Below are 24,670 nucleotides of genomic sequence, written 5' to 3' on the forward strand. Positions count from 1 at the left end.
AAGCTTGGACCGTTGAATGACATCGGCCGCGCCCATGACTAGCGCGACAGCCCCGCCAAAGAATTTCTAGAGTACGACGACGCGCTCAGTCGCAGTCTCACTCAACTATCAACCGCACAACCCACATCACCACTATGTCTGAGTCGACAACCCCCGGGCCCTCTTCGCCCGCCGCAAGCTCCTCGAATGCCCCCGTAGCCATAGTCTGCGTAGGCATGGCTGGCAGCGGCAAGACGACCTTCATGCAACGCCTAGTCTCACACCTGTATACGCATCCCGACCCTACACAGAGCACACCATCCGTATCCAAAGCCTCGCCGACACCGCCGTACATCATCAACCTCGACCCGGCTGTCCACCATGTCCCTTTCACTCCCAACATCGATATCCGCGACAGCGTCAACTACAAAGAAGTCATGAAGCAGTTCAACCTAGGACCCAACGGTGGTATCCTCACTAGTCTGAATCTGTTCAGCACAAAGATCGACCAGGTTATCGGCCTTCTGGAAAAGCGAACAATGCCCCCGGCTCCAGTGCCAGAGGCAGAGCAAACCACAGTAGAATTCATGACAAACAGCGGAAAAGAAAAGGCCGCCCCGCCCGCACAACAACCCCAGGTCAAGCACATATTAGTCGACACACCTGGCCAAATCGAAGTCTTCGTCTGGTCAGCAAGCGGGGAGATCCTACTATCGAGTCTCGCGAGCACGTTTCCGACTGTCATCGCGTACATCATCGACACGCCGCGCACAACGAGCACAAGCACCTTCATGTCCAATATGCTGTATGCATGCTCAATATTGTACAAGACTAAACTGCCCATGATCCTCGTATTCAACAAGACCGATGCACAAGACGCTGCCTTTGCAAAAGAATGGATGACCGACTTTGAAGCCTTCCAATCCGCGCTCCGTAATGAAGAGGAGGGTGGCAGCTTCGGTGGTGACGGCGTAGGAGGAGGAAGTGGTTACATGGGCAGCTTGCTGAACAGCATGTCGCTTGTCCTTGACGAATTCTACAAACACCTCAGTGTTGTGGGCGTCAGTGCTATGACGGGAGACGGTATGGATGACTTCTTCCGTGGCGTGCAGGAGAAGAAAGAAGAGTTTGAGCGCGACTACAAACCCGAACTTGAACGGCGGAGGGCAGAAAGAGAGAAACAGAAGGAAGCTACGCGCCAGCGGGAGCTGGCTAAGCTGATGAAGGATATGAAGGTTGGGGGTGCGGGGACGAAACCAAAGTCACGGCCTCCGAAGGAAGAACCAGAGACGGTTAGCGATGCGGAAAACGCGGACGAGGACGAAGATGAGATGAATCCCGAGGATCTTGATTACGAGGATGAAATGGACGGAATGGACAGCGATGACCCAGAGAAGGGCCTCAAGCAGCGGTACGAGCAGGCGCTGAGAGACAGTCGAGCTACGCAGGACGAGGACATGAGTTTTGCGAGGTACACGCAGATGGCGAAATTTGCCTGAGCATAGCGGGGAACAGATGCAAGGATACCCAACATGTTATGTCAAGACTTACGATGGGCGATCTCGCTTCCGAGTTCCTGGTCAATGTCGGAAGAGACGCATATATGCAAGACTACGACTGGCGAAGAGGGGGTTTAATGTGCAGACGGGCCGCAGCGCCCAACGTGGTGTCCGTGTTTCACTTGACCGCATTGCGCGCTCACGCCACGTTGAATGTCTTCGGAGTCGCATACAGTGACAGCTGAATACGTGTTGGGAATCCAGGCCAGGTATTTCCGCCACAACAAGCCTATCTGTCCACAAATCTATCCCCTAGCGATAACCATCTTTGTCTTGGACACGGCGGCGGGAGGACGACGCAGTCATGCTTGCTTCAGAACAGACGACTCGGGTCGGAAGCGACTGTGGCACGACTCTATGCAGGGCAACGAAGACGGGTAGTTAGAAACGAAAACGACGTACAGAGGGGGGAAGGGAGGGTGTAGCTTGTCGGATGTCAGTGTCAGCCCGGGGGAATCAACTTCCGCGACTTGAAAGCAAACTCTGCTCCCTTGTACTGCATGTCAATCTCCCCCCGTCTTAATTTCCCTCTGCTATTCGTGAAGTGCAACACTGCATGCATACCCAATCTTGACCCCTCCATAGCAGCGAATGCATATCCTCTTTCCTTTTCTTTTTTAAACGCCGTTTCGACAACATGGCAAGACATAGCCTCATCCACTCATTTCCACCCCCTCCTCACACCACGGGTGTACAAAAAGGGCCCCCCTTCCCTTTGAACGGGACGCCTAACGTTCGCTTGAAGCCTCGACGGCAACACGTTGTATCAGCCACTGTGACGCTGCATGCTGCGCCCCCCTTCGCTTCATCGTTTTTTGCGTGGGGGTGGTGCCTAGTAGCACACAGGCAGAGCAGCAGCGTTGGACCTTGCAGACTGAGTGAGTGGGTGGGTGGGCGCGAAAGGGCGGATGGAGGAGGGGAAATGACAGGTCCTTGTTGCTTGCTGGGGTTGTTGGCGGTGGTGGTGTGGTGTGGTGCTTGTTGAGATGTATACTGTCTGTACTAGGAAGGAGGGAGGGAAGAGTGTTCTTGAAATGAAAAAAATGTCTCACATATACCCTCGCTACGAACTAAGTGTAAGGATCTGACCATGGCTCTATCCTTACCTACCCACCACAGGCTTAGATGCGCTCTTTTTACCTATTGTTTTTTTTGTCTCCATGGCTATCCTTTCTTGCGTATTATTAGATCTCAAGGGGAATACCTTGTATCCATCTAAATGTAGCCATCAGGCGTCTTCCCAGCTATTCAACAAAACACATCGTATTCACGCCAACGAATCGCGATATAGCAGCCAGCCCTAAAGTTGCTTTTGCAGCTCCACAGAAATCTGCTGGGGCTTTTTTCTTTTCTTTTTTCGTAAGGTGAGACGGGGCCTGAGCGTTGCACGGTTGACAGCCCGCGTTTGGTGCACGGTGGACACATGGCGTTTTTTCTTTCTCTGTACGACTTGTGAGGTTGGGGAAGTTGGGTCTCACGTGTTTTGGGCATCGAGTCGCGAGAAGGGCGAGCGGTTAGCGTCCGATCAGGGAAAGATCGGAGATTTGAGACGAGATTAACGACGATGAGTCTGACACGCCACATATGTCCTCTGCCGCAGCTGAAGAGTCATCTTTTCAACGTCGAGATATTTGTTCAACACGACGGCATCCCAACAGAAATGTCCCTGACCGACCGACCACGAGCCGGGGATCCGGCATCCCTCATCCTCGTCTCGCTCCCCAGAGCGAGTGAGCTGAAACAATAAACAAACCTGCACAGTCCGTGCATTATTTTGCAGTAGTAGCCCCAGAGACTCCCGAGGGGTTTGCCCCGCAATATCCCGCGTATAGCCCCGCCTCCATACCATGAATGTCTTACTTATTAGCTATTTCCGAGAAGCTGCAGGTAAGGGTGAAAAGACTTAGTTAAACGACGTGGTACAGCAGCAGCGCCTATGCCGGGCATCAGCCACCCTCACGGGAGTCACGGCAGCCCTGAGATATTGCTGAAAGTGGGGTCGGGACGAAAACGCGGCATCCCCGCAGGGCTGGTTCAGGGCCTTGCTCGCTCTCTCGCGTGCGGGCGTGTATGTGTGTGTTGTCTGTGTGTCTGTGTGTGTGCTTGTGCTAAACCCGAGTACTTTGATGTCGGTGGAGTATGTTGTGGACTGTGGTTTGCGTGGCCACCACGGCGATAAGGCAACGTAACACTACGTGCGAAACGAACAGCCTGTCACCGAGATCATCATGGCCGATGGCAAGAAACGGACGACGGTCTTGTCTGAAGTGTTGCTAGGTCTGATGCAGGGAGACAGACATACCAGGTTGAAAGATGGGTCACACGGACTGATCTCCGGATTGTTGAACTTGAAGAAAAATGGCGGAATGTTGGAGTGAGCAAAGCCCCAAAATGGGGCATTGAAGGAGCCGGTGCTGGGTTAGCCCTTGTGCGTTGCGTTATATTTTTCCTCTCGTTCTCGTGACGCGCCTGGTCATGATGAGTTGGAGGGCCTCGCATCAAGTAATCACATCGAGGATGGGCTTCCCGGCGCCGCGCAGCAGGGATCAATCAACAGTAGTAGCGAGTATCGAACGATGACTGCCAGGCGCATGGCTAGAGCAGGTATCCGTGTGGGTGTGCTTGTCTCCATCGCTCAACTCCCTTGCGTGTGCATACCCGTCCGCATGCGGGAGAAATGTGGTGGTGGTTGTAGGACGACGTCGAACAGCGTTTGAGAAATGAGCTGATGTCTGTCTGCGGTATTACTCCGCAATGTAGGATGAAATGCGGAAGGTCGAGCGACGTGTTGACGTCAAGTACTGCAGAGGGGAAGTCGCATCCCATTGGCACCTTCCTCGCCTTTCGTACTGCATCGAAGCAAACAAGACTTTCTCGCAGCACGATCGTGAAGAGTTTTTTGCTTGTTGAAGCATATTGTTCTGGTAGGGCTCACTCACCAATCTGCTAGCCAATCAAAATAGTCGGATCCATCTCCTCCGCCGTTCGGGGTTGAGGGTTCACAAGGTGCAGATCATGGCAGTCCTGGTCTAGCTGGGACGCTGCAGGGTCACGCACGGGGATATTGGGCCAGCTTGCTTGAGTGATCTCGACTAAACGTAAGGTTTCCAATATCCCTAATAAGCCCGCCAAGGCCGTTGAACGACGGCGGCTGGGGGGGATGCAGGACCGGCTGACGATTTTATTTTTTAGAGTTTTGGGAATTGGGCGTTACGACCTTAGCTTGACGGAGGGTGCGCAAAGGCGTCTTAATGGCCTGGCTAGATTCATAGAGAACCACGGTTTGACGGCGGGAAACAGTCTCGAGGTCAGTGGCTAATGCGAACTACAAGCTAGCTGTGGTGGGGCTTGTCATAGCTCCCAGCTAGGTACAGGTTACTGTCGTCACGATGCGCTTGCGAAAACTTGGGCGGTTGAAAACGGATGACCAAGCCGCGGAGGACAAATTCATCCTAGCTATCTACCATGGTCTCACGCTAAATGGTTACGAGGGCGCGGGGTGCATAAGACTTGTCAGCAGTGCGCATATCACGGACAAACATTGGCAGATCAACAAGGTTTGTTTTGATTGCTTGGTGAAGAGTAGTACGGCTAGGCAGGCCGAGTGAATCGCCTCGTCGCATCGCCCTGCGCCTTGTTGCTAAAAAGAGATTCCAAATGCTGTGCACCTTGTATAAGGGCGGGGTATCCATGTTGCCCTATGTTCCTGACCGCTCCCTAACGTCAAGCGCGTCGTCCCCCAAACCAAGCCAAGCCCGAAATGTGCCCTCAAGGTAGAAGCGGCCGTAGAATATACAAGGTAGAAACAATGTACGGCAAAAAGCACCGCAGCTCTCATAACGCCGTGTCCCCGTTCGTAGCCTCTGACGGCTCGCGTCTATTGTTCTGACGAATTTTTGGGCGCCAAATAAGGTTCAAGGTGGCCGCCAGCGCCTCGCTCCAGGAACTCGAGTGGCTTTCCGGGCAAGTAGATGATCAAACAAATCATGTAAACCAGACAAACAATGAATGAAGGGGAAAAGGCCCGGATTATGACTCGAACTTGCGCTTTTCGCTGCTCGCAGCAATAGCTAGAGCATCGAGACCGCCGTACGATGACCCAGTGTTGTAGCTATGGGTCATGGAGAAGGCGGTAGGATCGGGATAAGGGGAGCGTTGAGCGAAATCGAGGTAGGAATCGGACGGTTGTACCGCGGGCGCCATGTAGGACCCCACAGGGCTGTCAGGAAGGGATGGGTCAACCACGGATAGATTCGATAGCGAAGGTATTGAAGACTGGAGAGGGGCGGGCCTGGGTCGCTTCCCTTGTTGCTTGGCTTTCTTGACCTCCCGGTCGGCGCCGCTTTTGGCAGCGTTGCGGCCGCTCTGGTGGGTTCGTCGATGCTGCTCCATGTTGTCCTTGCGGGTGAAGGCCTTGTTGCACTCTGGGCAAAAGGCATCCTTCTTGCCTGTGTGCTTTTTGGCGTGGCGAGCAGCGTGCCCTGAGGTGGTGAAGAAGTCGCCGCAATTGAACTGCTTGGCCATTGGGCACGGGTAGCTATTCTTTTTGGTGCGCGTGTTGTTTGCCGCGGCTGCAGCTGCAGCTGCTGCCGCTGCTGTTGCCGCATCGTGTTGTTCTTGCATCTGCTGAGGGGTGAAGTAGCTAGCTTGCGAGGCGCTCGCGGTGTGGTAGGGAAGAGGGCCCGGGTTTTGGTGTACAGGCGGATAGACGGAGTTGAGATCCTTGTGTTGTGGGAAGAATGCAGATTGAGAGAAGACGGGCGAGTCCATGCCTTGGCCGGGCAGGCCCTCGAAGACAAAGTCTGGGGTTATGGGCGAGGGAGTGTGCATGTTGGCCGAGTCTGACGAGTCGCTGCGCACCAGTCGAGGCGTAGGCGGAGAGCCGATGGGGGAGGACGAGTAGCTAGAGGTCCTGGATTGGAGAGAAGGAGTGATGGAGGGTAAGCGAGCAAGTTGTTGATGTGGCGGCTCGGGACCGTCGTTTAGCAATGACACTCTGCGACCTGTCGAATTCTTGCCGGACAAGGCGTCCATTTTGTAAAAACACGTGCCAGTGAAAGGAATGCGACGGGTTTCGCAGCAAAGGTGGCAGTGCGCAAACACGTGAAAAGGCGCTTCGAGGCGCGCGCAGAGGCAAGGTGGGCAGAGCAGGACCCAGAGAGAGGGAGGATGAATTGGGGCCGTCTATATACAGCGATCCGGGGAAGCGTAAGCGGGGGGGAGGGGAGGGGGATATTGAGTGGTTGTCACAAAAGACGGTTGTGGTGGTAGTAGTGGTAGTAGTGGTAGTGGTAGGAGGAGGCGGAGGGGATTTGATTATTAGGTTTGGGTGAGGGGAAACGCAGAGGGACTCTGGACTCTTGTTTCTGCGGGCGGGCTTACTGGAGCAGGGCACAAATCGCGGGCGGCCATGGAAGCAGTTATAGTGGGCAGCAGGCAGGAACAAGCAGGGGAGGCTCCCTTGGAGAGAAGTTAGTTTGCCTGCCGACCGGGGGGGGGGCTTTGCACCGGGATCAGGGTAATTGAGAAGTCGATGCAGAATCCCATCTGATGTGCGGTCGGACCTAGGAGACTAGCGCTCAGCCTATGTATGCATCCTGTGGCAGGGCCCGCGGGCGATCAAAGGAAGCCGAGGAAGAAAAGAAGGGTAACAGTAATATCCTTGGGTGGGATGGAACTGGGAACTGGGTATGGTCGTGTCTCTCACGCCTCCATACAGTCCGTAGTCAGTCTGTAGTCAGTACATGAAGGTCTCTCTCTCTCTCCACATAGCCAGCAGCGCCACAACGGGTCCGTCGTTGCAACGGCTGCCAGCACGCTTCATCAGAAGGAGAAGACGACCACCGTCCTTGGCCAATACAAATACTGGACATGATCGGAGATGCGTCGCCTAATCCGAGGAGACAGATCAAGGAACTAGCCCCTCCCCTCTCCCACCTCATCCGAATATCCGCCTCACGAGGAGGGGGCAGCCTGCTCGCAACACCACGCACAGCGTCTGATGACTATATCCGCCTCGTTGTACCAGCGCCACAGTCAGTCAATCAGCCTGCATCTGCATCTGCATCTGCATGCAGCGGCTGCCTCACTCGACAAAGTCCAAAACGACGCGACCGGCACAAGGTTGCGATCGTCACATGTAGCACAGAGATCAGGGTCTTTTTTTCTCCTCCATAGTACTCCACTCTCCACCGTCTCCACTCGCGCATCCCCTGCCACCCCTTACCATCCTGCGCACACATCGACGCAACAGTAGGCGATCGGACACGCGCGGCTTGGGGGCGACGTCATTCACGCCCCTGTCACTGTGCGCCTTTTTAGACACATGGACCCTCCCAAGAGCATCCAGACCTCGACCTCCACGCCCAACTCGAAACGGCACCCGTGCAAGCGCGCAGACTGCCACAGTACATCGAGATTTTCGCCCGTCATCGACCTTATCTTCGCCGCCCTAGCGAACTCGTCCCTGTCAGTCCGGTCCGTTTCTGCTATTTCCCTGTTTTTTATGCATGCCCGCTGAGCTCCCCTTTTCTATCTTCCGACCGTCCCGGCGCCACTTCATCTCTTCCCACAGGGGCCAAGGTGATGTCACGGCCCTTCCTTCGCCTCGCCTCACCACACCACTGGAGCCCGACCCGCTACCTAGCCATTCGTCTCCAATAGGCAGCCCACGATAAACAATACGTACAAGAAAAGAAAGATTTTTGTCTCCTCGGCCCAGAGCAGAGGCAGCGCCACAGACCAGGTTACAGCCACGTGTTGGGCCACATCCTTCTCTGCAGGGCCTTCGGAAGAGACAAGAGCCGACTTGTTGGGCCACACGAGCAGCCATCCCGCGGCTGAACATGGATGCACGAGCTTACGGGCTTGTAGGTGTATCAGAGAGAAAGATTCTTTTTCCGTCACTATGCCACTGTGAAAGCCCTCGACTGATGTGGTTTCTTAACAGACTGCACATTATTGGACAGGATCACCATCTTAGATCGTGCCGCATAACAATGCACCGTATTATCCTCATCTCTCCCGCCGCAGTGGTAACATCGAAGATCTACACAGCCACCGTTGATCCGTTTCCATGGGCTTGCAGCTACGACACCTTCGACGATCCCCTCAAATGTTCGCAATAACAAGCTGTGCAAGACATGGTATCGTCCAGAACCGCACTTGGCCTGTCATGGCCGCATTCTCGATAGGCAACCAGCCACGTCCACGTCGTTAGCCTGCCAGATACCTCGTTGACAAAGCTGGCCACCATTTTTCCCTCTTACCTAAACGCAGACGCTACCCCGCTTCCCTTTTGAGATGTTTCCCTAGGCCTCTGTCCTGCAACAACATGAAACGATAGAATCGTCGGATACCGCAAGTGATGCATATTAAGCTTGGAGCCATGGTTCGTTCTGGGACCTGAACGGCTAGTCTGCAGTTTAACAAGTCAAATCCGCGGTCGCGAGCGGGGTATTGAAGGTACCCCAATGTTGCCTCGAGTGTGATCAGATGTCCTAGCGAGCGACATCGGGTCAGAGCCGCTGGCTTACTCTCAAGATCTTACATATTTACAAACCTAAATTCGACAGCTTCACAAAGTACACGGGTTTCTCTCCGCCCCCGAGCTAGTCTTGGTTGTAGTCTTGGTAACGCTCTCTTTACCTATGGTTCCCGATAGTAAACTAGTCCAACACAGAAACACGGACATGTTTCCGCAGCCTACACTGGTGGCTGGACCACATCCGACAGCCCGTTCAGTAATCCGATGCTCAACACTCTAGCGGACATGCATGGCATGCTTCGACCAATTGGAGAGGACCACTGCAAGTTACAAGCACACATAGGATCTATGTCGGTCCGCGAAGAATATTCTGAGATGTCATCAACCAAGGAGCAAGCAGACTCGTTTTCGCCCATCAGTCTGTACACTCTTTACCCAGTAAACGTTTGAGCGTGGTCATAGCTTGCTCAACCGAGCCTACATGTTCGGTCGCGGCGAGCGAGTGCTCCCGTAGGAGTTCCTTGCGAGCCCTTGTTAACCCCACCACTATCCAGTCGTGCATTAGCGTGCACCCTGCATACCACAACGTCTTGGAGATGATATATCGGTTCGTCTTAAACTCGATTGCAGCCGAAAATGGCATAGCGCCTCGGCTTCTTGTACCGAGACCGTTTGCCAAGGATATACGTCACCCCCTCTTTAGCGACACCCTCGAGTCAGCCCTCCGCGGAAGACGTGATCCGACATCCTTCGGATGTGTATGGACCCTGTGTAGTTTCGCCAGGGTCCTACCAATTGAGTAGTTTGGCGGTTGGTTTCTTCGCTGGTGGATGTACCGAGAGGCCTGTCGAGAACGGTACATGTAGAGCATCTTCTAACCTTGCTGCAACTAGGCGCAAACTCGTCAAACGCAAAGCTACTTGTCTGATAAACGCCACCTCAGCATTCAGGCCGTTATCCAGGGTCTTCTGACCACGAACCTTAGCGCGATTACGGGCGGCGCAGCAGTCTACGAGTGCAATCCACTCATCCCACTCAATTTCAGCTCTGAACTGCTCGCTCTTTGGCTGGCTTCAACTGTCGAGAAGCGGAGACGAACCCAAGTAACGGCCATTATTACCCGAATCCCCCGCTATGCGAGGAAGTACCGAACGGCATTACTAGGTGCTCACTAAAGGAGGAGTTCACTCCACTTCGCTGACTACGGTTGATGAATGCGTCGAACACGAGCGGGAGAGCTGCTCGCTCTTCATGCAGGGTGTGCATGCCTTTCGATGGGTGCATAGATCAAGTCGATCTAACGACTGCCATACAAAATGGCCGCCATCGAAGATAAGTAGCTTTTACACACTTGAAACTACCTTGTAGCAGCAATAGACCCAACGTCTCCAATGCGGCGATTTATCCCCGGTGGTGCCTCGGACATATTCATCAAGAAGCCCTGTAGGATCTTCACGCTGGCGTGTTCATACTTGTAATTTCGATGTAAGCTACTCAGCTCAGTTTTCCCAGATAATGTTGGAAATCGCGGCCCTTTTTTTTTCAACAATCCCTCTTACCCACTGGGTATTAAACCGAAAAACGCTCAATCTAGCCGAATCAGCACATCGACGTCGACTATCTTGGAATAGTAACAAGGGGCGTCCAGCTCGTAAATCCCATCACTTACAGTCGATTATACTGCATGTACGGACTGTAGCACACACAGACTCCACTCTATATAATTATACCGAACCCTCTACAGACGAATGTAGTCTACCGTCCTGTCCTGTCCTAGAGCCCGACAGGCACAAAAGATAAGCAGGGTTATTCCCCCCCCCCCCGACCCCTTACCCATGTAGTATATGCAGCTAAACACCACCCCTCCCCCCCGTCATTTTCCACCCGAACCTCTCCAGCTGCAAAGAGTGGGCGCGGAAACACATCGCCTATTAAACGGGCCTATGAACTGAACCTATCCGTATTCCTTCACGCCTGGCGACCGTCCTGCAGCAAAGGTAGGTCGTTCAGGGTATACAGCTGGTTATCCAGGCATGGGTTGCCCCAGCCGCGGAAATAGTAAAGGAAAGAGATGTGGTGGTGTGATCCTGGTGAATTCTTCCAAGGAAGTCACAGGGCTATACGGTACCAGTGAGTCAGGTTGGTTCCGGAGAGACGCAGATATTCGGGGGATTGGGATTTCCATGGCAGGCGAACTTTCAGGAAGCTTCATGGTAGTGGCCACACCTCCTTTTATATCATCTAGCGCATCGTTTTGCAGAGAACATATGTAGGAGTAAGAATGTTCAAGATCATGATGAAATCGACAGTCAGGCGCATAAAACCCAAGCGAACGGCATAGCTCAAGTCGAAGAACTTTGTTTCATCTATCCTGTAATACCATGGAGAATCGTCACCTTCCCAACCCTCCCAAAAGATCTCGGGGCATAACCCACATGTTCCTCCTTTTGTGCTTTCCGTCCATAACAATACTACCATCTCGCATCTCCCATCGCTCCAACATCCAACCACCACACCTATACCGAATCCGACAGTGAATCCGCCATCCCGTGCACCTGCTTCCCTTCCAATCCATGTGAGTGGTAATACTCGAGCGAGTCGAAAATTATTATAAAGGCGGCTTTTCGAAGAGTAGAATGTGGCAGGGCAGGCCGCGTATAGTATCAAGTGTCTGCAGCGTAGTCCTGGGATCCAGTTGATGCATGTCGATCAGATGCAGTGAGTGCATCCAAACCGCGCGGCCGGTGCTCAGCGGGCGCTCAAAACGAAGCTAAAACCACAATTTTCCCAACAGCCTAGGGTATCTGAAGTAAAAGAAAGTTTCCTTAGTTGAAATCGGCCGAGTAAGAGAAGCCGCGGAACTCTTCTTGCATCGCTTGGGAGAGTACTGCGCGGGTTGTTAGTAAACTGGTACAAGAGGTGGATCCCCAGCAACACTTACCGGATTGCACAGGCGTAAGAACCGGCGTCACGCTCGTGAATTCCGTATCGAAATTGCTAGTATCCGTCGGACTAGTGATCTGCGGAATGAAAGGCGCCGGAACCCTCTTGTTATAGATATCGTCCCAGTTAATGTTCCTAAAGAATGCGTGGGACATGATCTCTTGCGCATCAGTGGGACCTGAACCGAGACGCATTTCGGGCTCACGGGTCAGTAGCTTCTGGAGGATTGACACGGAGTCGCGGGGCATGTGGATGGGGTAGAGAGGCTCATCGGCGAGAATAGCGTCGTAGATCTCGTCCTCATCTTCACCGCGGAACGGTGACTGTTGCAAGAGCATCTGGTAGATGAGGACACCAAATGCCCACCAATCGACGGCACGGCCATACTTCTTGTCGAGAAGGATCTGTAGGATTAGCGTCAGCATGCACTCTTCTTCATCCACACGTTAATAAGCTTACCTCTGGTGCCATGAATTCGGGCGTACCACAGAATGTGCTTGTCGTTGACCCATACCACATTTCTTCCTTGCACAAACCGTAATCCGCAATCTTGATATGCCCATCAAGGGTAAGCAGAATATTGTCAAGCTTCAAATCTCGATAGATGACACCGTTCTCGTGGAAGTACTTCAGCGCGAGACAAACCTCTGCAGCATAAAACCTAAACCGACGTTAGTCCTGAATCCCAGTAGGTGCATGACGGACTTACTGAGCACGCTTGGTGCCAAATTGACCCCTTTGAATGTGCAACATCAAGTCACCACCACTAATGTACTCCATGACAAAGTATACTCTGGTCTCGGTCTGGAAACAAGCATGCAAGCTGAGAAGGAATGGATGTCTCTCCTTGTTCGCAATCAAGAAAACCCTCTTCTCCGAACGCGTGCTCTCCACTTCGTCATTCTCGATAATGAATTCTTTCTTCAGCACCTTGATGGCATAGAGCTGCTTCGTACTTTTTGTCTCAGCCAGCATGACCTTTCCAAAGTTACCCTTGCCGAGGACTGCAAGGAAGTTGAAATGATCCAAGCCGATTCTCTTTCCTGTACCTTGGGTGTTCGCCGGAGGAGTAACCTTGTTATCGGGGGCTTTGATTACAGTACCAGATGGAGGCTGTTTTAAGGGGGGCTGCTGTTGCTTTGTCTCCGGTTGTTGAGAAAGCGATTGCGATTGGTGCTGCGGCTGAGCTTGCGGTGGTGGTTGCGGTAGAGGGTAGGATGACTTTTGGGGATACGACGGCATGGGTGCCGGCTGCTGATGACTTGGGTGGCTTTGCGGGTAACTTGGGATATTTGCATAAGCCCCAGGGTCATACGGAGCTTGTTGAGGAGCTTGCTGAGGAGCTTGCTGCTGTGGTATCCGTTGATCTGCTGGGTAGCCACTCCCAGATGACCTCCCACTCTGGGGTTGGTAGTCTGTATTACTGCGTCCATACGTAGGAGTGGCGGTCTTATTCATGGCAGCCTGCGCAGCAGCTACGGAAGACTGAGTCCGTGGGCCTGAAGAGGGTCTCGACTGGGCCGTGGGAGATGTCGGAGCAGGGGTTGAGCTTGACGTCGAATAGGAGACGCGCGCCGCATCGACTGATGCTGCTGATGTGGGGTACGAGGGTTGGCGTGGCGGCCCAGGTGGAGGACTCATTTGGTCTTTACCATAAGAGTATCGGTCTGGTTGCGATTGCTGTTCCTGGCCAGGCTGGGCTGGATACGGGGACTGTGTCGGCGGTAGAGGCTTAGCTGACTGTGGCCGTAGGGTGCGTTGGGCCATGCCTGACCCTGATGCAGACTGTCCTCTTCTTGTCCGCTTAATTTCCATCAATATCTGATTAGCCACCTCCATTGACATGCCACAGAAGTCTGGGACAAAATGAACACAGTGAGCGTGACATGTGAGACTGCATTCTAAGACAGTGTTAGCGAACTCGGCATCTAGGTCGAGAGAACCACTTACCTGTGCATTTTTTGGTTTGCTTCCGACCAAAGGGAAGTATATAGCCACAATGACAACACCAATTGGCGCCCATGTTGGAGAAGTTCTCGAATCGATGCGGAATGCGGTGATTGAGCTTCGCTTCGTCCGGATCGGTTTCGGCATTTGACTGCGTGATACATTTGGTTACCACCTTGGGGTAGCACTTCTTGTGACATGTGTAATTGCAGTCAGAACACTGCATACCGGCAGCGTACTTGAGGAATTCGCCGCAGAGAGCGCAGCGCATGACGTTGTAGAACTGCTGTTGCACAAACTTGTGTCCGTACTGCTCCACGACATCCTCTTTACGTTGACGAACGGCACCTTTTCGACCAAGACCAAGGTCGAATGGCTGTTTGTTTCCCGTGAATTTTGCGAAAGACAGGGTAAGGTGGATTCGGCCAACTGGCTCCAGGGAGAACCAATCGTCAATCAGGACAGGGCCTGTCTGAGGCTGTGGACCACCCTGAGGTCTCATACCACCAGGCGCAGGACCTCCAGCTCCGGCAAAGCCCTGTCCAGGGGGCGGTTGGAATTGGAGGTCAGGCTGGATACCACCGGCCTGGCCTCCCATCTTGTCAGCTGACACCCATCCGGAGTTCTGGAGCTCAGTTTCGATCTTCTTTCGGCGCATCTCCTCGGCAATGTCTGATATACGAACCCAAAGCATGCCGATGGGGAGCAGATGATCACCAGTCTTATCGTATACCGTGATCTCGATTTCGTTGGCCTTGTCGATGCTGAATTCGTGCGATTCGTCCGTCCAGCGATCATTCCTCGTTGGTTTGGTGCGGCCTTTGATCGTGTCCTCGACCTTGATGTTGACAAAAGTCTCCGGGCCGCGACTGAATCTACCAGTGGCTGCGTGGTCGACGTCGGCAACTGAGTGGATGCGCAGCGAAAGGTGGCCGCTCAGCGGTTTCCTCTGACTGGGTATGTTCAGACTATCATCTACAATCACAGTCAGTATTGGCGGGGAAATGGAGCAAGGCTAGCTTACCATCGCCTCCGTCCTCTCCAATGTCAACATGAAGATCCTCGTAGCGCTTCAGCGAATGCTTCAACAGCTGGATCTTCTGGTTACTCTCAATGCGCTTGGCCTCTGCATCCTGCTTGCTCTTGCGGTCACCCTCCATCTGGTATAGCCGCACCATCTTCTCAATCCCATCCTTGTACTGCTTCTCGACGCTGAGCTTGAACTCGAGCTGGGACAGCATAAGCTGGATGCGGGGGCCGAGATGCGGGGTATCATATTTGATAAGGTCTGCACCATGTCAGCAGTTGTACATGATACCAAGAGTGCAGTGACGTACCGAGCTTGCTGAAATTTGGACGCTTGTTGGCCGTGCCAGGCGCTGGTTGAGCATATGGCGCGCGTGGAGGCATCAAGCCGTCCCCCCCGCTGAGGTTGCTGTACTGGCTCTGGGGCGCGCCATAGCCGCCCTGATCTTGTTGCATATATTCATTCCAGCCGTCTTTGGGGGGAGGCGTCAGCGGGTTGTTCGCCTTGCGCGCCCCTGGCTGCAAGCTCATGTTGTCCATGCCAGACGATGTGCGCTGCAAGTCCAAGTCTCTGAGCTTCGACTCGAAGTACTCGATGTTGCGGCGGCCATCCTTGATCTGGCCGTCCAAGCGCGAGAGCACGGCGGGATTGTTAGTCGACTGGCGCATGGCATTGGCGGCGTTGATCAGGGCCTTCTCCCGGTCAATCTTGCGCTGCACATTGGCAACGGTCTCGTCGACGCTGGCCATGGTGACTGTGGTCTAGCACGGTCTGCCGAGAAGGCGTATATATATATGTGGCAGCGTTTCGAGGCTGCGTCGTGGATGGGTCGACGCCCAAACGGGCACGGTGCGAGCAGGGGAACTCTGTACGCGGAGGGCGTTTCTCGTCAACGCGTGCTCGAGGGAAGAATAGGGCGTGTGTGCTGGTAGCAATGACGGCAGCTGGCCGAGTCGTGCGAGGAGCGTGATGGCGTCAAAACCTAGTGGGTGAAATGCGATTTAGCTCTGCGCATGAAGGTGGCTGAGCGGAAGCGCCCCACACTCTCCCGGATCGTGCAGCACTGTCTAGCGGCAAAGGCTAGAGGGCCGCTGCCTGTGGGCGGACGCGGTGGGGATGGGAGATGGGAGATGTCGGATTGGGGGGTGAGGCCTGAGGGCGTGTTCAGTGTAGACGTAGGTAGGTAGAGGGCGATGACGGACCCTCTAGGCCTCCAGGCGGTCGTGGTGGGGTGGGGGGGAAATGGGAAGCAGGCGGGGGTGCAACTAGCAAAAAAACACCGACCTGTGGCGCATGTGCAGATGATATACGAGTATGAAACACGTCGTCGTCCTCGAGCTTCGATTATTATGATTATGCTTATGATTATTTTGCTATCTTTGTGGACGCCAGGTGATTAGCATGCCACACAGCAATCCTGGCCTGATTGGGTACAGTGGTTGGACTGGTGTGTAACATGATGTGACGGCCCCAGCCTTATTTCCATCCATCCATCCATCCATCCATCCATCACCATGCCTCTCCTCTCACCCTCTGCGCTTGCACCACCTTCTGAAACCACGGCCTGTACAGGCTTGTCCGGCTTGCCTGTCCAAGTGCTGATCGTGGGCTTGCCATGCCATGTCGAGAGTGCGATGCCGCCCACAATGAGCCCGCTCGACCGCTGCTCCGTCTCTGGAATGCGCTATCAGGCCTGTGGATCATGAGCCAGCCTACACTGTCGCAGTCGCAGTCGCAGTCGCAGTCGCAGCGATCACTAATAAGATAGCAGTGTGACCAGACGAGCCCATGTCCATGACCTGGCCATCTGTTGTCGCGCTCGGAGACAGAGTAATAGCATTATCCATGGTGACTACACTCAGTTGTCTTCCCAGAGCTAAGGATAGTAAGACATGCTAAGAACTGGACCACCACGGTTTAAGAAGCGCCTATGTTCTAGAGACTACCTGTTAAGCTATCGTCAGTCTATAGGAGTACTTCAAGTTTCCAGGATAGGTCCGTCTGTCCACACTCAACCATGTTAACAGATCTTAACCCAATGAGCTGACTCGGTTCCGTCGTTTGCCGAGCATTGTTACTTAGTCACGGTAGCCTAAATAGCCTCGAGCAGTTAAGAGAGGCCCACAAACGGCTTCCTTACGTTGTTCTACGAGAGAAGGAGTGCCATCCACTCGTTGTGAAGACATTTCCAACCAATGTCATCTCAGACACGTCTCACTGACTATATCCACGGCGAGAGAGAGGCAGCCATGGTTATGATAGTGTACCAGCCCAACAACGCGCCGTTGGGCTTAGGCATCAGACCCACAACCGTGGAAGCGCGTTTAAATCACGTGATGGGTTGCTGCCTCCAGCAACCAACAGACTACTTAACCACAGCAACCTCCCCTCATTGTTCTAGTCTCCAAAAAACTTTTTGCAAGACCACATCAGAAACCAAGATGTCACCAAACCCCCGTACAGATCCCTACGCTGCACAACTCCAATCGCCGCTCTTCCGCCTTCCTCGAGAGCTCCGCGACGAAATCTACGCGCACTACACTTTCGAAGAAAATGGGTACTTCCACCAAATTGATACAGGGAAGCTATATCTGGCCGACCGGCAACCTATCGACCTGCGTCTCATGTATACCTGCAGAGCCGTTGCAGCAGAGATGAAGGGCGCCGCCCTTCGCACAAACACGGTTACATTTCAGACGGGGGATATTGAGGACGAGCTGGGTTACTATGGGCTTCGATCGCGAGCTGGTCGATACAATATGCTCCAAGCTCGCGTAACAACTACGAGGCTCCAGATGCTTATATACGCTGCGCCCTGTGTCACACCGCAAGTTTTGCAAAGCCTTGTAATCACTTGTGGTGAGAGTGGTCAATATTTCGTAGATGCGTTGAAGGCAGTGCAAGATGGGAGACGAAGGGTGGATTATATGGATGGGACTGGCCTAATATGCGAACTGGCTATGGTTGGAGGCATTGACTTTTCAGTCGAACACCGTCAGGCATTGAAACATCTGCTAGAGTTGGCCTCTGTTCACGCGGATTTTGACCGCCTAGCTTCGCTGGCTTTCGATCGTACAACGAACAATACGCGGGCGTGGTCAACATTCTTCCTACACGATGCCTTTAAATCAGTCCTAACCTGGCAACCTTGCGCATGGGCAATTCCTACTATCACCGAACTTCTCTCTCTGGAAAATTTACTGACCGAGGAACCCTTGAACCATATCTACGGGTCGTGCTTTTCGGAAGATAACAATATGTGCAAGTGGTTCTTTAGTGCGACAGCTATTGCAATCAGCTTCTTCAGTCAGCACCCCTCCGAGACCTTCCATATGCGGAATGTCATCCTGGAGGAAGTCTTCAAATCTGTCTCAAATCCGGAACACCATGCACGTGGACTCATTCCACACCTAGGCGCTTATAAAGGCCTGCGCATCGAGCGACATGTTGGTTTATGGACTACGCTATATCCTCCTGGCTGGAATGGCATATTATACCATCTGATAGCTGAAAAAGAGGAAGGGCTTATACAAACCGCCACACGCTTCGAAGATATCCTGTTTTCCCTAGTTCAGTGGATCACAGAGGTTAGGGATGCTGAAAGTAGTTTGCTCGCAAAGTCCTTTACACTTGCTCTAGGACATGATATCTCGGAGATATGGTCGCTAGCTCACGAGGCTGCAATGCTGGGAGAGGCCATGCACGAATACTACAATCAAAGAGGCGTAGGAACTCCTTCGCATGGTACTCATGTCGACTTCCAGCGGGTGTTGTTTCCGCTACCTTGTCATGTCCCCCGTCAGTTCACGTATTCAGTAAAGGCTATGATAGGAGGTTCCTCGCGACTCATTAGGTTCAATGGATTTGCTGGAGATCGGTGGGATCTAAGCCAGATTCTTCCGCAGCGCGCCTATTGGTCTGCCAGCGATTGGCATATGGAATGGAAAGCGCTGATGGAACGAAAGATTGCTTTACCTGGAGGAAGTGCTCACGCACTAGTAGAAAGATACAAAATTACTAGGGTCGTCGAAGACTTGTAAGAGTTCGGAGATCTCAGCAAAGCTACGGAGTATGTCCATTCAAAATTCAGGCACGACATGTATCAGTTGGAGGAAACTTGACACTGGACACTGTTGAAAAAGAAGAGGCTACAACATCGGACAGAATCATGACATGGGAGCCAATGTTGTCGACGACTCAAGACTCAATTCACGATGCGTCAACTTTACAGGAATACAGGAAATGGATGGGATGGTTAAACAACGATATCGAACGCATAACAGCCCCCCCTCCTGCCTTCCTGCCTCTCCATCTCCATCTCCATCTCCATCTCCCTCTCCATTTCCCTCTCCCTCTCCCTCTCCCTCTCTCCTTCCCCTTCGTACTCGGGATCGCTCTGCGTCGCGCCTGTATTTTCAGTAGACTCATATCCCAAGGAAACGAAACTGAGGGACAAAAAACTTACCGCATGCATGCGTCTTACTATTGGCTCTGCTTAGCAAGTAAATTGCAAACAGGTTCGTAGCCCTCGCCAAGTACGGGCTGAAAGTACGGCTTCGAGGACCGCACCCGAAAGTGCCCGCAAAAGCCTGCGGAAGCATGTATGAGAAGGAGATTGTTTAAAGCTCGCCAGATCTCTCGGTCAAATCGTATGGGCGGTGTTGCAACCTGAACCACGGAACTAAACACTGGAAGTGATCTACCGGGACTCAACCACTAGAGCTAAATCAATAGTCTCAACCGAATTCGAACCTGGCAAACAAGTTAGTGTAGAATACATAGCTATAAAGAATATGTACTAACGCACGATGCTGCTGCCTAGAGCTGCGCTGAAAGGGTTAGTTGCTGGTTGTGGAACAGGCATGCTTAGAGAAACTTACCTGGGTATAAGTACCCATGAAGGCGCCCTCATCAACTTCAACTGCTTAGCTTTGTTAGTTATAGTGCAGATCAATTAAGTAATCGTGGGGTACAAACCAATGCCAACATTCATTCGGACAAGCTTCGCGGCGACTGGCGCGTACGAAACCTATTATAATTAGCTATAAATCTAGATTTAAGTATAAGCTACTTACTCAAGAAGCACGACTTCCTGAAGACTTTAATAGAGTACAACAAGTCCTCCTTTTACTCGCAAATGAGCCTAATCGCGAGATACGCTGGCTTACTGTCCTTAAGGAGTTCAACATGAGCGTTCTCTATGAACAACAGTCGGAACTGCCAGAACGCGGGAGGCCAGTGGTATCTCGCAAAACCATTTCACTTCCACAAGGATAAATTATGGATCACGACGGACTTTCCTGAGGGCGCTAGGAAGTTGGCGAACTTTATTCAGCAGTACGGATTTCCTGCAGATCTTCACTTCGACCCCAAAACGAGCTTTAGCACTTATCTACGGCCGTTACATATCTTCGCCCTTGACCTAAAAGGGAAAAGTTGGATCAAAGGCCTGAGCAAGGATGAGGTTATAAATCCTTTAACGAGGCCTTTCAGTTCAATTACGCGGAAATGAATATACGAGTTCATTCATACCGTCCCGGCCCCCAGCGATTGCTTATCAATATTCCCAGTCTTTCCGACGTGGATAAAGTTGAGCAGCAAAGATTGATGCGATTCGATGGCGAAGAGTACAATATCAAGCCATGGTCACTCAAGTTCGAATCGTGTCAATGCTATAAATGCGGGTTACCGTTCCACATCTCTAAGAGATGTGATAACCCCCGGTGCTGCTGGAATTGCGGAGCAGATCACGACACGGACGACTGTCCCGTGAAAGGGACGGACGTGAAACACTGCGCCGTGTGTAAGGCAACAGACCACAGAACTTCCCAGAACCATAAGTGCAAAGACCATCGCATAGTGAGAATGCTGGAACAAATCGCTAAAGCCAAGGAAAAAGGTCCAGATTTCCTGCGGCTGCTTGAGTTGATGCGTACCGCAGAGAAAAAGCAGGGTAACAAGCGCGGGGGAAACAAACCGAAGTCCGATACGGGGAACAACACGCAATTCAAACGCCAACGCGCCGAGCCTTCATGACAACAGCAGAATCCGAAAAATACAGAACGCCCTACCAAATCACCTCGCCTAGTAGTACCTCCGTCGTCGTTGTTACAAAACAATTCAACATCCATGGCGTCTGCATCGCCCGCACGACAGGAATCTCTGGAGTATGGACGACTTTCACCAATCAACTTCTCTGAGGATGAGTTTGGTGAGAACCCATTCGAATATGATAGCGATTGGGACATTTCACCTAGCAACCTGCGAATCCCTATTCCCGAGCCTGATTCGGACTTCAGGCAGTCTGTATCTTCAGCGAAAGGTACTTTTCCAGGAAGTTGCATCGCAAGCAAGAATACGGGGTCCATAAAAAAAACACCCCACAGACGATTCAGCGAAATCAAATACGACAGCGTCCAAGACCAAGGAAACTCGAGCTACGAGGTCGAAGACTGCGTCGAGACCAGATGAGAATAACGAGGTTGATGAGATGTCCAAGCAACCGGGTCAAAGGAAGGCACAAAAAGCAAGCCCCAAGGGTCAGCTGCAGACAGGTAAGAAAGGAAAGAATAAGAGAAAGGCACAGGAAGAGGTTGAGATTCTTGAGGATGAATTCGAGAAAGACAATACGACCAACAAGACTCCTGCCAAAACACGGAAGACACCACGAGCAGCACAAGCTGAACGGAACACCGATGTGGTTGAGCTGAGTGATCCTAACGGTGAGGACCTCAATACGGAGCACAACGAGCGCCGCGCTTCGACTCGTTCAAGCGGTCGAAAGAGGAAGGCCTGCGCCGACGAAGATAAGGAGAATAACACCGGGGAGTGTGACAAAGGTATGGATGTTGAGAAAGAAGGAAGAGAGAATGGCTCTGGGCTACGCCGGTCGTTGCGAAGAGATCCGCTAGCGCCACGCGAACCGTACCAGTTCCGTCCGAGCATCAAACCTGTCACGATTCGGTGATGGATTGTTACATGTATCTTCCATCGCATCCTTTTGGTTGCGCATAGAATACCAACCCGTTGATTTCATGAAATGTATTTCGTTGTGTGGTTGTTTCTTGCCCAACTTCTTGTCATGTGTGGGCGCGTGCTGTTACCTATAGGGGATCTTCCAAGCGCCTACTCCCTGGCTGAGCTATCGTTGGCTCTGTGAAAGTATTTTGAGCCTCGCAATAGAGGTACCTTGGAATTTCTTCTATTTTTACTTTTTAATATATCGCGAATAGACATTACACAAAGAGTAGGCTCCTTAAGCTAGTAACGTATTATACGGGCAAGTCGGTCGCCCGGTTAAGTTAGTTACAATGCTAAAACCTTACTAAAATTAGTAGTCTTTTACTATTAAATACAATATTTTAATATAATAATATGCAATTTTTTTAAAAAAAAAAATTAAATATAGTTTATAATTTAGGCTTTAAAATGCAATAACGTATTACACAGGCAAGTCGGTTGCCTGGTCGAGTCGGTTACAATGCTAAGACCCTACTAAAATTAGTAGTCTTCTACTATTAAACGCAATGCCTTAACATAACAACGTGCAATTTTTTTAAAAAAAAAACTAAATACAGCTTGCAGTTTAGGCTTTAAAACGCAACGCGAATTTTTTCTAATAAAAAGCTGCGCGGATCTACAGCATCTCTTAAATAATACTTAGTAATTAACTAAAAGGAAAGCTTCTACGACACAATACTAGGCCTAATAAGATAAGGCTTTTTTTAATAGAAGAAAAGGTAATTGCCTAGTATATACTCTACTTTAAGGACTAAGGATTTCCGCCCTAACTAGCTGCTATAAACAATATAGCTAATATTTTGCTAGCTAAATGTAGGCAACTACTTATTAGTAGGAACTAGGCTAGCACGTTTATTAGACAACATCTATAGCTTAGTACTAGGACTTTTTAAAAGTACAACTACTAAAAAGCCCTATATAAAGATCCTAAGCTTATATAAGGCTAGTTCTAACTTATAAAAAATATAAAGGCTAAATATAGTATTTAAAATAAAAATATATACAACTTTAACAAAATAGGCTTTATAATAGGCTAGATATTACATAGAACTATTGTTTTAAGTGCTAACTATTAAGGACGGCTGAAGATAGTGCAGTAGGGTAATTAAAAGTAAATAATAGTAATCTAAAGCATTAATATAATAGGGTAGGCTATTTTACCTTTTATTATTTTTGCAGGCAAGAACTACCTCTTAGCCTAGTACAAAGAGGATAGCCTGCCCTATAATTAAATTATTATAGTTTCTAAAAACGGCTAAACAATAAATAAGCTTACTTTTAAGTAGTTAAAGCACTTTAATAAGTATACTAAGGGAAAGGTTATTAGTACCTATCGTCTGCTTGTTATTAACAGTTATAAAAGCTACGCATTAGTTTAATTCTAGCAGTACTGCAAAAAATAAAAAATTATTACTTTTTATATGCCCCTGTATTTGTCGCACCTGCTACAGCTACTTAATATAGGTTGTTTTGCGCTTTTAAAAAAAGTATATAAGTACTAAGCTAAAAAGCTAATGCGCAACAGTATTAACTATATTACTAAAATTAAGTTTTTACTATGCTTTAAACTAGCTTTTAATGCTGCTATTACAAAGAGCAATATCTTAAGTAGCTTTAAAGGCGCTAGTCTAGTTCTTTTTAACCCTAAAGCTATAATATTAAAGCTTAATATTTAGTTATGTATTTTACTACTACCTACTGTTAAAGACGGTCCTTAAGAGTTAAAAACACTAAGTAATACTTTAAAATTTAGGTTTTAGTTAACGCTAGTTAAAATAAGAATTTAAAAGCACCTAAATAGTTCCCCTACTTTAATAATTAAAGCTTTTAAAAAAGTTTTAAAAAGTACAGCTATAGTCGCGCACAAGCTTGTATTAGCGTAGAAAGAAATTGCTAAGCTTTAAGCAGCTAATAAAGCTGCTACGCAATAAAAATTGCATAAAAAAAAGTAAATATAGAAAAAAAGGACCTTTACAGTAAAAGATAGTTTTTAACTAATAATTTTAAAAAAGTTTAGGGCGCGTAGTAATAGGAAGAAGGCAAAGAAGTAGGCATATACTAAGGCGGGTAAGCCCTCTTAAAGGCGCTATAAATACTGTAGTAAGGCTAGGCATAACGCGCAAATATATAAGTAAAAAGTAGAAGTAGTTTTTAAATAAATTAGCTTATTACAATTTACTGCTATAGTCTTTTACAGTGCTGTACTATCGTGCATAGTACTAATTTTAGTAAGGTCTTAGCATCGTAACTAACTTAACTAGGCGACTAACTCGCCTGTGTGCGTTAGGAAAATTCAACTTATATATTTTCGCCTAGGTAGCAGCTGGTAGTAGGCTAGTAGCGCGAATAGGAGATTCGCCAAAGTCGCTCCACGCTGACTTTTTTAAATATTTTCGCCTAGTTCGCCAGTGTCGCCAATGTCGCCAATGTCGCAAGTTTAATATTTTTAAAAAAAACTTTAAAGTATTTAGAACCTTTTATATTATATAAGTAATATATAATTATTAATATAGGACTAACTTATATATACTAAAATATAAGGTTTAGTTAGTTTTTTTTAAAAATAAATTTAAAACGTTGTATTTTAAGCTAGCTATAAGCTTAGCGAGTTTTTTTCTTGGCAAAGAAAATTATATTTAATTTTTAGTAATTTAATTAGAATTTAATAGCTAGTATTTAGACTAGTTATAAAATACTAGAAACTTATAT

The 24,670-nt window shown here is 50.2% G+C and overlaps 5 protein-coding genes across 5 annotated transcripts; 3 read left to right on the forward strand and 2 right to left on the reverse strand.

Annotated features, from left to right (window-relative positions):
- Positions 1 to 134: 134 nt before the first annotated feature.
- Positions 135 to 1,478, forward strand: K460DRAFT_295349 (XPA-binding protein-like protein; the record flags this gene model as incomplete). Its single annotated transcript, XM_040929555.1, has 1 exon — positions 135 to 1,478. The coding sequence occupies one exon, from the start codon at positions 135 to 137 to the stop codon at positions 1,476 to 1,478; it is 1,344 nt and encodes a 447-aa protein (XP_040783299.1).
- Positions 1,479 to 5,567: 4,089 nt separating this feature from the next.
- K460DRAFT_295638 (uncharacterized protein) lies at positions 5,568 to 6,572 on the reverse strand (the record flags this gene model as incomplete). Its single annotated transcript, XM_040929579.1, has 1 exon — positions 5,568 to 6,572. The coding sequence occupies one exon, from the start codon at positions 6,570 to 6,572 to the stop codon at positions 5,568 to 5,570; it is 1,005 nt and encodes a 334-aa protein (XP_040783300.1).
- A 5,277-nt stretch (positions 6,573 to 11,849) lies between these two features.
- K460DRAFT_295585 (protein kinase C) lies at positions 11,850 to 15,690 on the reverse strand (the record flags this gene model as incomplete). Its single annotated transcript, XM_040929575.1, has 7 exons — positions 11,850 to 11,911; positions 11,966 to 12,371; positions 12,427 to 12,628; positions 12,677 to 13,868; positions 13,918 to 14,889; positions 14,939 to 15,202; positions 15,252 to 15,690. 7 exons carry the CDS (start codon positions 15,688 to 15,690, stop codon positions 11,850 to 11,852), a joined length of 3,537 nt encoding a protein of 1,178 aa, XP_040783301.1.
- Positions 15,691 to 17,382: 1,692 nt separating this feature from the next.
- Positions 17,383 to 18,981, forward strand: K460DRAFT_359315 (uncharacterized protein; the record flags this gene model as incomplete). The annotated part of the gene is made up of 1 exon (XM_040932187.1): positions 17,383 to 18,981. The coding sequence occupies one exon, from the start codon at positions 17,383 to 17,385 to the stop codon at positions 18,979 to 18,981; it is 1,599 nt and encodes a 532-aa protein (XP_040783302.1).
- Positions 18,982 to 20,545: 1,564 nt separating this feature from the next.
- Positions 20,546 to 21,155, forward strand: K460DRAFT_370698 (uncharacterized protein; the record flags this gene model as incomplete). The annotated part of the gene is made up of 1 exon (XM_040934212.1): positions 20,546 to 21,155. One exon carries the CDS (start codon positions 20,549 to 20,551, stop codon positions 20,975 to 20,977), a length of 429 nt encoding a protein of 142 aa, XP_040783303.1. The 3' UTR covers positions 20,978 to 21,155.
- Between the last annotated feature and the right edge of the window lie 3,515 nt (positions 21,156 to 24,670).

The sequence above is a fragment of the Cucurbitaria berberidis genome (genome assembly GCF_010015615.1).
Source record: "Cucurbitaria berberidis CBS 394.84 unplaced genomic scaffold K460scaffold_6, whole genome shotgun sequence".
NCBI classification, from domain to species: domain Eukaryota; kingdom Fungi; phylum Ascomycota; class Dothideomycetes; order Pleosporales; family Cucurbitariaceae; genus Cucurbitaria; species Cucurbitaria berberidis.